Genomic DNA, 13,236 nt, shown 5'->3' with positions numbered 1-13,236 from the left:
GTGGATCCCACCCTGTTTGACTCTACATTGTCTCACCCTTGATTACACATGATAACCACTGTTTTGCTGCTATGTTGTTTTTTTTTTTTTTTACAGGCTTCTTAAATAGACTGCCCTCTCCTATTCTATACTGACATTCCTACTTGCGGCCTGGGAGAACTCAGCGGTTCCGTTGTCATGCTTTCAAGGTCTATACCAAGATATTTGTTTTTCTGCTGGAAATGTCTATGTTTAGGGTTATGTGGGTTTCGCTTGGCAAATCTAGGCCGGGCGTGGAAGGAGGGAGCGTTGTTTTACCTCAGTGGGTTGTGCATTGAAATACTGTTACGTTATGAAATGCAGTTTATTTTCATACTTACCTCTCTTATAAATGACCACACATTCCCTTCCCGCTAGGGCTAACGCCTCTACGGCGAAAAAGTCCTTGGACCTCACACTTATGTCCTGGAACATACGTGGCCTTACCAACCCCGGCAAAGGCAAACTGGTGCTGCAATACCTTCGCAGTCATGAGGTGCACATTGCTTTTCAGCAAGAGACCAACCTTCCCGCTGGCGCTGCGCCCTCCTATACATCCACATAGGGCCCCCATCACTACTTCGCTAGCTACAGCACATATTCCCAGGGGGTGTGTATTCTGGTGCATAAAACAGAACTGTTTAGGCCACTGTTGTCCAGGTCGGATGGCAATGGTAGATATGTGATGGTTGCAGGGCTGCTGGATAACCGTAAGATTTTACTTGTAAAGGTTTATGCACCCAACACTGATGCACCTGACTTTTTTCATGATCTCCGCTCCCACATCGATCGCTTTGAAGTAGAACACATTTTGTTGGGAGGTGATTTTAAAATGGCGATGGATCCAGCATTAGACACCACTTCTCACCCCCCAACATCTAAACCCCATTCCCTCAGGGCTTTGAGGGACCTCTGCAGCTTCCTTGCTCTACATGATCCCTGGAGTTTATTTGGTACTGACACCTTGGCCTACACTCTTTGCTCAGCGCCCCATGGTACCTTGCCGCATATCGACTATTGGCTTTTCACTAGTACTGTTACGCACTGGGATACAGCTGTCAAACACCTACCACGCACATTGTCAGATCACTTACTGGTACTAGCCACACTTGCTATCCCCGTGGCCAGCGGCACTAGGAAACTCTGGTTGTTCCCTGACATGAAGACACTCAGTTCTGCGCAACCCTGAGGGAAGCAATAGTTGACTTTTTCAAGTTAAACGAGGGCTCGGTGAGTACCTGGGCGGTACTGTGGGATGCCTTTCAAGCATATATCAGAGGTATATGCATATCCACACATTCTGGGGTCCTGTGCGATATACTTCACTGTTTAGCACAAGTGGAGGCGCAGCGTACTGATTTTGACCGTCAGACAACGACTACCGAGATTCCCCCCCCCCCGCCCCCAACTACGTTGTTGTAAGGTTTTGCTTGATGAGTTTAACAAACTGGCAGACAGGGAGGTGCAATACATGGGCAAGTACACCAAAGCATGTAAATATGGTGAGGGGAACAGACTCGGGAGGATGCTGGCCAGACTGTTTTGCCCCTCATATCCCACATCCCACATACCTGAAATTAAAAGACCCAATGGTAGTAGTGCCATCGGTACTGCTGAGTTCCAGGCGGACTCTTCACATAATATTCCAATCTGAACACAGCACAGCCCACACCGCCGCCCCCCGCAATACAAGAATATCTAGATTACATTGGCTGCCCACCGCCCAACAGCAGTTCCTTAGTGAGCCTTCCTCTGGCGAGGAAGTTTCACCGGCAATAGATTCATTGGCTGGGATGCGCGCACCGGGGCTGGATGGGTTTACTGGGGCATTTTACAAGAAATACAAAGAAATTATGTGCCCTTGCCTTATATCAGTATATGCTGAGGCATTGGAGACTAGGGGTTCTCCCCGAGACAATGCGTGAAGCGGTTATTTCCCTTTTGCCAAAACCGGGTAAGGACCCTTTATATTGTAGGTCATACTGACCCCTTTTCTTATTAAATTTCAACAATAAGATTTTGGCCAAGATGGTTGCTATCCACCTTTCCCTCCTGCTGGATAATGTTATTTCCCCTGCTCAGTCTGGCTTTGTCCTGCACCGCTCCACCTCCCTTAACCTTTGCACCGTTTTGCAGTGCTAAACAGAGTGTCCCTTGAGGTTCCTGCGGCTATTGCCCTATCAGATGTCGAAAAGGCATTAAATTCCCTTGAGTGGCCCTTTTTACACGCTGTCCTGCGTAAGCTTGGGTTTTCCCAAGGTTACACCGATTTGGGACTAACTTCTTTTTTGTGATCTCCGAGGCTTGCTCATGCGACTGATATGGGCAAATAGACATCCACGTATCCGTTGGGAGGTCCTCACTCTCCCCTATGAATGGGGTGGTTTTGGGGTTCCCCATCTCCAGCTTTACTACCTCTTGGCACAATGTCAGTATTCGTACTACTGGTATCACCCAGATGCTTGCCTTCCAAATTCCAGCTCAGAGCGGGACCTGCCAGCTCCTGTCCCACTGAACACCCTCCTGCCTGGGGCAATCACACTGCATTCCAGAGATATTCAAACACTCTCTACAACTAGTTGGACATGGTGTAAACTTGCTCGCTTACTTCACTGCGACACACTGTTTTCCCCAGCACTGAAACGAACTAATAACACCTTTTTATCTATTACACAGGAGGCGCTGGTTCAGCCAACATTACATACTTTCCAACTCCATAACCTTAGGGATGTTTTTCCGGACAATATCACATTCTCACGCACTACTGATACACGTTTCACTGTTTCCACTCAATTACAGCACTTCGTACTCTATCGCCTACAAAGTGCTTTGCATCCATGATAACCTACTTACCTATTGGCTCCAGCCGAATTTGCACCACTTATCCTGATCGCTACGACAGACTTGGGGGCTCGATTGGTCTCTATTGTGTGTGTATTATGGCTCTTCCTGTTCCAAATGCTCAGAGAGTCCTGGGAGAGTGATCTGCAACGTATACTCTCCCAAAGAGTTTGGGAGGAATGCTGAGCACAGAGTCAGTTTGTCTCCCTTAACCAATGCCCAAAGTTAGTCCACTTTAATCTTCAAGAAGGGCTTATATCACCCCCAGGGATATGGCTCCTATCAACCCGGCCGTTCTCCTGCCTGCCCCAAGTCTCATGCACCAATTGCAGACTTTTCACACATGACTTGGACTTGTCCAAATATTAGATGCTTTTGGTGTGAGGTGTATGGTCGATTATTGATCATTGTGGGTTTGCCTCTCTGTCCTGATCCACTTATGGCCCTTCTCGCCTACACTGGAGATTTACCCAGGTCTATCAGGCGCCTCACAGCGATTTCGCTCTTATTCGCAAACCTGGAGATAGCGCTTCTATGGGGATCCAAATACATGCCAAATATCACTTCTTGGCTGATTAGCCTCACATATTGTGTCATTAACAGTGAACTCTACACCTCGCTGCAGCCTGTGACGTCTAGGTCTAAGGATATTTGACAGCCACTCAGAGACTATTTGAATACACTTGTCACTTCTCTACCCCCCTTTCAGTCCTCTAACGAATCAAGCTCATGATGAACCGATTCTTCCCATGACACTATTTCTGCCTGTTTTCTAATTGTCATTTTACTGGTAATTGGCCCGACCACCCTGAGTTTGTCGGTAGAAGCACTGCCTATAATCTGTATTGATGGTCTGCTTTTCACATGACGTACAGTTTTCTCTGCTTGAAATGCATTGCTTTGTGTTTGTTCTCTGTTATGTTTAAAAATGATTAGTACAACTTAAAAATATATAAATATTTAATTTTACATTTTGCTTCTTTAACTATACCTACTTAATTAAATGTAATATTATTTAACTTTCTAAGTAGTCTCTGACCCCCCTAATTGGTCGTCACAGACCCCCAGGGGACGGCAAACCCCAGGTTAAGAACCACTGGTCTAGATCATTTAAAAAACTGCTTTTTTCGTACATAAAACCAAAAGTAAACTCTGCTCACATATTTCATTCACATCAACAAACATTTTTTTTAAATGCTCGCATTTGCATCTGTTAACTTTTTTGTTAAGTGGAAAACATTTAGCGCTCATAGAACATGTCAAAACATGAGTAACTAGTATGTTATTGTTTTCCCAGCCACAGACTAAGGGCCAAATGAATTAAGTATTTTGGTATATATTAATCCCAAATTGCTACTCGGTAACATGTTACTGAATCGCAGTTTAGCGAATACATACAGATTCGGTTTTAGGAAGGGGCATGTTTAGGGCGTCTCTTCCTAATACCGAATCACAGTGGTATGTAAGAATGTTGTGCGACCGAAATGTGGTCGCAAAACATTCTCATTTTACCACCTACAACAAGTGAGTGGTAACCCATTCACAAAGGGGAAGGGATCCCAAATATTTGTCAAAGCATTTTTCAAGAAGAGTCGGTGGTCCTGCGGACCCGCTGCCTACACTTGAAAAATGAAAAGAAAACTTTTAAATTTTATTATTTAAACACATCCCATTTTTCTTTAAGGAAAACTGGCTGCATTAAAAAAAAAGACTGATATTATTTAAAAAGCAATCAGACATTGTAGTTTCCTGAGGCCAGCAGGCCACCATGCTTGTAAGGGCTACGATTCGTAATAGGTCGAAATTTAGACCTACCTCATTAATACTCAGAAAGTAGATCTTGCGACCCACTAGGAATCGCTAATAAAACTCAAAGGAGTGGGGGGCGTGGCTTCGGGCGTCAAGATGGCGGTCGCACTCTAAGAGTGCTCTGGACCCCTCCGTCATCCGCCCTACGAAGCTGCCGCTATTCACACTACTGGCGCTGCCCTGGGGGTGCCCATCGGCTCCTGGACCCCAGAGATCCCCCCTGGAACCACCTACGGCATATTTGAGCCGTAATAGCACCAGCCGCGGCTGACTCGAAAAATTCAAGATGGCGGCCGGGACCGCGGCGCTCGGCCGAACTTGAGGTGGGAGGCTCCCCTGCTGAGGCGGCCGCTCGGTGGAGGACGCCGCAGATGCCGGCCCTGCGATCCGGGGCCCGGGCCCCTTGTGGGCCGATGTGAGGCGAAACGTGTCTGCGGTGAGGAGAGAGGCTCCTGGCGGCCTGGACCCCGCTGCGCATCTGCGCGGGGGCCCGGGAGAAGTGGGGGATATCCCGAGACGCGAGGAGGTCTCCTCCGTCCGGATTGAACGAGGCCCGGGAGTCAAGGAGGGGCCGTGAACGCGACTCCGGCCGCGCTCCTGAGGGGAGCTGACTCGCCCGGCGGCCACCCCGAGTGGAGGGATTGGCGCCGGGGACACCGACGCTGTGCCCCGGGATCCGGGCCCCGGTGGATTGGACCGTGAGCACACAAGCGGCGGCTGAAGGACTCTTGGGGGGTCGGAACCTCTGTGCAGGTATGCGGGGCCCCGAAAGATAAAACTGATCTCAACAAAGAGGCTGCCAAGTGAGACATTCCTGCTCCCAGTCATTGACTTTGAGCGCCTGGGGCAGAGTAGGTGGCCCCCCAGAGATCGCTGGCGTTGGGCCCTGGAAGGCGAGGGAAATCCCCCCCCTCTCAGAAGAAAACAAAGGCACCCCAGCACGAGCTTGGCGGGGAGGGAACTCCCGATCAATACAATACAATACAACACATCACAATGGGCGCTTGAATCCAGGAAAGGACTAACCCCACCATCCTGACTGATACCGAGAGACCTCTCTGGCCCCCTGGGGGCGCAGTGCAGACAACACTTTTCGACTGGCCCCGGACGAGGGGGAGCCGCCGGAGACGCCCTGGACTGCAGGGAGGGCAAGGAGTCCTGCGAGCCCCCGATGACCTGGAGGCACGAGGCGAGACCCGACGCAATGCTGGGCAGTCGCCTGACGGTGTGAGTTAACGGAGTGGAGAGGATCGGTTCCCGTTGGACCCCGGGAGGGTGATTGGGCTGTGCCCACCAGCGTGTGCTCTGATACCCCACCGGTAGACCCCCTCTGAGGCGGTCCCCTGTCGAAACGGCCCAGACGCAGGAACCTGGACGAGGTGGATCTGGGTGACAACCGGACACCCCCAACTTCCTGAGACAGAATGGGAAAGGACAAACCAAACAAACAACCCCCGACCTCCCAGCAAAAGATCGACCAGTTCACGATGCCAGCGGGCCCCAGAAGAGAAGGGGAAACCGCCAGTGGAGGCCCAGCGCTTGACGGAGTGAGCGCCATCCTCCAAGTAATTCAATCGTCGCAATCGGCTGTGGAGACCAAAATTGGGGAAGTGCGTGAGGACATGGGCCTTATCAGACAGGACCTCAGAAATGCAGTGAGCAGAATTACTGAGGTGGAGGGCCGGGTCTCCCAGACCGAAGACGAGCTGGCCGATCTTAAAACGAAAGTGGCCCAGCTACAAACACGTACCAGCGAGCTACACCGCCGTGCCAAGGATGCAGAAAATCGATCGAGACGCAACAATCTGCGTTTTATCGGATTCCCGGAGGGCGCGGAGGAGGATAAAGTATCAGAATTTTTGGAGCGCTGGATCAAGACCTGGATACCAGACCAGGCCCTCTCACCCTGGTTTGCAATTGAACGCGCTCACAGAGCCCTTGCACCGCGCCCCCCTCCGGGCGGCCCGAAGCGCCCAATGATCGCACGTTTTTTTTAACTTTAAAGATCGAGACAACATCCTTAAAGAGGCGAGACGCTTGGAAGATCTTAAATGGGAGAACCACAAGATCCTGATATTCCCAGACTACACACGGGAGGTTCAGACCCGCCGCCGATCGTATGAGCAAGTCAAACAGAAACTCAGAGCAATGCAACTCTCATACATGCTCCTCTTCCCGGCACGGCTTAAGGTCATCATGGCTGGTAGGGCGCATTTCTTTGAATCTCCAGAGGAGGCATGGGACTGGCTGACCGAGGAGGGCGTTGGAGCCCGAAAGGGAGCCCTGAAACAAGGAGGAGAGCCCGCTCGGGATAGACCCCCCCTTTTGGGGGGACCTCGAAGGAGCCGGAGGCGCACCAGATCTCGGAAAGGGATGCGGGATGGTCTGGCCGCTCCTGGAGGTGGAGGGATGGCTGGAGACTCTGGCTCCCGGGTGGGGGAGATCTCCATCGAGTCCCCAGAAGGGCAGGAACAGATACAAGCAGAGGATGATAGACGTCTGAGCCAGTCCCCGGTGCTTGGCTGAACTGTTACACTGAGTTTTTGCTGTGACACATGGAGGGGATCGGGGAGAACGATCCGCCCTTGCGGGGCCCCTGGGGCGCGTCGTCGGATGACTCGGCGGCCCCCCGGGGTTCGCCAAACAAGATTTGAAGACTTTTCACTTATGATTGCAGAATGATCCGACTGAATGGAGGGGTCCACCACTCCACTCCCAAGACAGTCTTACTGGCTGTTATGTTCTGGTTGGGGTTAGGGGCGACAGATGCTTCCGGGGTGGGAGTATGGGGTGGGGGGCAGTTGGGGGGTGAGAAGTTTGAGTTGGGGTTAGATAGTAGCACTCGGTACAGGTTTAGTACCTCAATGTTATGTTTTAAGCGGTCATCCCTGTTTCCACTGACAGCCACCCAACAAGATATGATACCCGCGCAGCCCACGCCTGGTCCTCACTGACACAAATCATCTCCTGGAATGTAAACGGGCTCTTAGATAAGATCAAACGATCTGCAGTTTTCAACACCCTCCGCAGATACTCCCCCTCAGTGGTCCTACTGCAGGAAACTCATCTCCTGGGAACGAAATGCCCTATGCTCACACGGGGAGGATTTGATAGGGTTTACCACGCAGGTTTCTCCAGGGGAGTGGCCATTCTACTCAGCCGCTCTCTACCTATGGTGATAACATCTACGCTGTCTGACCCACAGGGCAGATTCGTAATTGCTTCAGGGATGCTTCACGGTACACCGCTGAACCTTGTATGCGCATACGCCCCCCCAGCGGGATTCGACGCCTTCCTACTCTCACTCCGCCAGGTGGTAGCGGGACTCCCCCAGGGAACCACATTGATAGGAGGGGATTTTAATGCTGTTCTGGACCCCAGACTGGATATATCCGGGGACATTACCACTGGTAGGGCCTCTCGGGCTGCGAGTCTTAACAGATGGGTGGAGAGCCTCGGCCTCTGCGAGGCATGGAGAACCTGGCACCCTAAAGAACGTCAATACACACACACATCAGCCGCCCACTGGACACATTCCAGAATTGATTTAATATTTATGCCTGCACTAGACGTCATCGGTGTCACGGGGGCTGATATACTGCCACGAGGGGTCTCAGACCACGCACCTGTACGAGTCCGACTGGGTGGGACGGACCCCACCAGGCGCCCATTATGGCGCCTGAATGCATGGTGCTTACAAGACAACGAATATACCCTTGAAATAAGAGACCGCCTTGCTCAATATTTTGAGTTGAATTTGGGAACGGTCCAGTCCCCAGGTATAATATGGGCTGCCGGCAAAGCCACACTAAGAGGGCATGCCAAGTGTCTTCTTCGTGCACGTGAACGCGCTCGGGACTCAAGAGTGTCTGAGTTGGAGGCTGAGGCGCTGAATCTGGAGCGCCAACAAACGACCTTATCCTCGGCCTCTATTCTGAGGCAACTTACTAGGACCCGAGAGGAAATCAGACATTTGGTCCTTGAGTCAGCAAAACACATTTGGAGAGCATCGGCCGCCCGAATATATGGCTGGGGGGACAAGAATGGAAAACTCTTGCATTGGCTAGCCACACGCCCCCTGGCCAATAGAATCATACCTGAGATTAGAGACGACTCAGGTGCTCTTTCCAAAGCGCCCATCGAGATAGCTCAGAGCTTTGCCTCTTACTATGCACGCCTATACGCAGAGCACCCTCGGCCCACCAATGAAAGGGAATCCCCCCTCCTGAACGACATAACTCTTTCCAGAGTCTCCCAGGCGGCCAGGAGCAGTATGGATGAGGCAATTAGCCTCACAGAAATAACCAGCGCGATTGCCAATTTGGCATCAGGCAAGACCCCAGGTCCTGATGGATTCCCACCAGAGTTATATAAGAAATGCAGCGATATTCTGGCTCCACATCTGCTCAACATGTACGAAGAAGCTGAGCGGAAGGGCCACTTCCCTCCTGGGATTGATCTAGCGACAATAGTAGTGATCCCCAAGACACAACCCCCGTCGCAACACTGCTCGGCATACCGACCCATTTCACTCCTGAACACTGAAGTCAAGGTCCTAGCCTCAATCCTCGCCTCAAGACTAAGAGACGCCATACCCACACTGGTGCATCCTGACCAATGTGGCTTTATGCCTGCCCGTAGCACTAGACACTGTATTAGGAGATTACACCTAGCGTTGGCGCATCAAAAGACCCTGTCTCGAGCCCCTCTGGCTTTGCTTCTACTCGACTTCGAGAAAGCCTTTGACACGGTAGACTGGTCTTACCTCGAAAACGTCCTACAAAGCAACGGCCTTGGGCCCAGATTCCGAGGATTGGTGAAGCTACTTTATTCTAATCCCACAGCACATGTCCAAGTAAACGGAGTAATCTCAGACCCATTCCCTATCGGCCGTGGCACCAGGCAGGGATGTCCATTATCCCCCTTGCTTTTTGCATTAACAATAGAGCCTCTGGCGAAAATGTTAAGGGAAGATCCGCTGATAGAGGGCTGGTCCTGGCCCGTCTGCCAAGAGGACCGCGTGGCACTGTACGCGGATGACGTCCTGCTGTACATCTCAAACCCAGCCAAAAGTGGCCCCCGCATTCTACAAATTCTAGATCTCTTCTCGGATGCCTCAGGGCTGACCCTGAACCCTAGTAAGTCCTTGCTGGTCCCTCTCCATCAATCTCGAGACTGCATAGACTGGCAGCAAAACATTCCAATACGAAGAAATAGTTTTAAATACCTGGGCGTGCATGTCTCCTTGCTCCCTGAACTAACATGGGAGCTTAACATCACACCATTAACCAAAAGAATAAAAAATGACCTCCAACGGTGGAGTGACCTCCCCCTTAACTTGTATGGGAGAATCGCTCTTTACAAGATGATGGTTCTCCCCAGACTTCTTTACCTCCTCCAGAACTTCCCTTACCCTATCCCCATGAGATGGTTCAGGGAAATGGACTCACAGACACGCCAATTTTTATGGAATGGCTCCCGTCCTCGATTGGCGCTTAAAACATGCCAGAGGGACGTTTCTGAGGGGGGATTGGGAATGTCCAACATCCATTACTACCACCTAGCAACGCAAATACTAGTGATAAATGATTGGGTAGGGGGTGGATGGACAGATCCGGCGTATCGATTAGAACTTCAGACCATGAGTTATCCAAAGATCTTTGATGCTCTGTATGGAGGCCCGATCTCGCGTGGGACCCCGGAGGTGACCGGAGTGGTACTGCGGGGTTGGCGGACGGCCCAAAAGGTGACAGGGTGGTGGGGACGCCTCACCCATCAGACTCCACTATGGCAGGGAATACACTTAAGAGAGATAGCGAGATTGGAGGGATTCCAGAAGTGGGACAACATTGGTATTTCTACACTAGGCGATGTATGGGATGGCTCACATATGCGCTCTTTTGAAGACCTCCAGAAAATGTTCTCACTAAATAAGACGCAATTCCATAAGTATCTCCAGATCCGCCACGCCTTGCTGACAGAAATCCGGACAGGGGATAACATACCTGAATATAGCCCTATGGAGGCGAAAGCCCTGATGGGGAGCCTAGGTAGAGGAGGTGTCTCCCAGATATATCGCTCGTTGATTGCCACCACTGGTGCTGCCATGGAGGGACTCCGTCAGAGATGGGAAGGGTGGGTGGGTCCTATGGAAGAGGTAGACTGGAACGAAGCATTGGCAGCTCCACACACTTTAACGATGACGACTCGTCTCCGTCTAATACAGACTTACTATCTCCATACTGCTTACCTAACACCCGTCAGGTTGTACAGGGCAGGTCTCCGTGACGCAGCTGACTGTCCACGATGTGGGGACCCAGACGCTGACTTTTTCCACATGGTATGGTCCTGCCCAATTATTAAAGCTTACTGGGGGGCTGTTATCATGGAGATCTCAACGGCCTTACAATCTGACATCGAGTTGACGCCAATGCTGCTCCTATTGGGGATCATGGGTGACACTGGACTGAGGAGAGCAGAACGGACCTTTCTGGGGGTGGCATGCTTAGTGGCCAAAAGAGACATAATGACGGACTGGAAAGCCCAAAACGCACCAGCTTTGACTAAATGGAAAAGAGGAGTGGATTGGTGTGCTCAACGTGAAAAACTTGTTTACGAGGCCAGAGGGTGTCCGAATAAATATGATAAGGTTTGGGGGAAATGGGATGCCACTACACTCAACCTCCCTGCATTGTCGACTGGCCCAGCACCAGAAAGAACCTAAACGGGCTTCCCCCTCCCCCCTTTAAAGGGTGGTAACAAGCATGGGATACTTTACAGAGAGATGCATAATCTTCACACACAGTGTACTGTCTGAGACTAGGGATTAACCATTGTTTGGTGCCCGTTGGCACCCAGTTACATGTATGTATTTCGCCTTTTTTTTTTTTTTTTTGCAAAACCAATAAAAATGTCTTTATAAAAAAAAAAAAAAACTCAAAGGAGTTTCATACACTAAGACTACCGATTTCTTAATTGCGATTAGGAGAGAATCTCAATTAGGAAAACGGTATTACCAATGTTAGTACATCTGGCCCTAAGCAACTGTGCTCTATACCGGCACACAGGTGGTAACCTCTTTTATTAAAGGGTTTGAATGAGCATGCCATGCCCTACGCGCTGTGCAATCCCAACCTCAGCGCCGCTACTGCCATCCTTTAGCACCGAGGATCGTCCTACTCTCAAGAGACACGTTGGGAGTGTTACCACACGTAGTGAGGCTCATTTAGGAAACTGGTCTTAATGGTTCATTTAAAAAACAAGACAGGAGATGGTCGATGAGATTTCCCAGCTCACTATTCCCGACGAAGTGTGTAGACAACCTATGTCCTTCCCTCTGACGGCCGAGATGGAGGAATTATCAGAGGCTTACCTTGATCGTTGTTCATTTTAACTTTCGATTCTACTTGGGTATTGCCTGGCTCGCATACACTCTGCGATACAAAAATAACTATCACTGTCTCTTAAACAGCGGTGATTTTTAACTGTCCGACTCGAAAAAGTATTTGTTTCTTCTATAGAAAGAGCAAAGAACAGTACAGGCAGTAAATAAGTGCCATCCAATCAGAAAAGGGGGCTTAGTGTGCAATCAGCAGCTTTCCACAACGACCAATCAGAAAACATGTAACACGGCTGCTCGTGACGAAATGTCCTCTTTGAGGAAGTTTGCCGGCAGTTTTTTACGAGTTTTGTATGAACTGGGACTCAAAAGTCGATTCGTGTCTCAGTAATGATAATTTCAAATTAAATCTCTGAAGGTATCAGTGTGATCCTGTGATATTTCTATTGCCCTGCAGTGTGTGATATTTACAGGGACGTAGCTTGGTCTGTAAGATATGTTTTTTTGGGGGGAGGAAGGGAGGGCCTTCATGTTTTCCAACAGCCATGCTGGCATATCCAGTTGAAATACTTTATAAGAAAAGTAGTCCAGAAGTGGAGTTTAAGGGGCAGTGGAAAGAGCACGGAGTGCTGAGTGTAAGGGGCACTTAAAACGCAATATGTTTGTTAAATAACCGACATCTTTTAAACAGAGACAGTGTCGGACTGTGTGTGAGCGCGTGTGTTTTTGTGTGTGTGTTCATGGAAAAACCCCAGGTGAAGGCGAAAGACTCCTCACCATACCCAACTGAAAATACCTGTACCTAACTATTTACTAGAGAACAGATAAATTAGGAGGGGTGTCTATCACCCCATAACCTTCTGGAAACTACACCCCTTGATATTTCCAAGCCCTGTCACGTTTTGAGCGACACCCAGTGCCGGAATTGGAAAAAAAAAAGATTCCAGGAGCCCATAAATTGGGAGGAGATGATTTGGCAGAGGAAATGGTGTGGAGTCACAAGGGGCAGAGCTTGGAAAGCAGAATGTGATAGTCAACGGATTCAATTATTTTTGAAAAATCTGCTGCAAAGAACTTGGCAACATGGATAAATATGTCAGTGTTCTAGATTGATCACTAAGAAGCTGCATTTGAAAATATCTTGCAGGGTCAAGACAGCGGCTGCAAAGATCATTGTATGCCCAGCAATGTTAAGGCGATTATAATATCAGTAAAACAATTCAAGTGAA

At 49.9% G+C, this 13,236-nt stretch overlaps 1 protein-coding gene across 1 annotated transcript in view; it reads right to left on the bottom strand.

The window, feature by feature from the left end:
* The window catches only part of FAM151B (family with sequence similarity 151 member B), a 363,119-nt gene extending 350,883 nt beyond the window's left edge, over nucleotides 1-12,236 (bottom strand). The window contains exon 1 of the mRNA XM_069224485.1: nucleotides 12,041-12,236. Within this exon, the coding sequence (XP_069080586.1) occupies nucleotides 12,041-12,056 (16 nt within the window). The 5' untranslated portion in view covers nucleotides 12,057-12,236. The remainder of the gene's footprint in view (nucleotides 1-12,040) is intronic.
* Between the last annotated feature and the right edge of the window lie 1,000 nt (nucleotides 12,237-13,236).

This window comes from Pleurodeles waltl, chromosome 1_1, assembly GCF_031143425.1.
Source record: "Pleurodeles waltl isolate 20211129_DDA chromosome 1_1, aPleWal1.hap1.20221129, whole genome shotgun sequence".
NCBI lineage: Eukaryota > Metazoa > Chordata > Amphibia > Caudata > Salamandridae > Pleurodeles > Pleurodeles waltl.
This window is presented reverse-complemented; position numbering and strand designations above follow the sequence as displayed.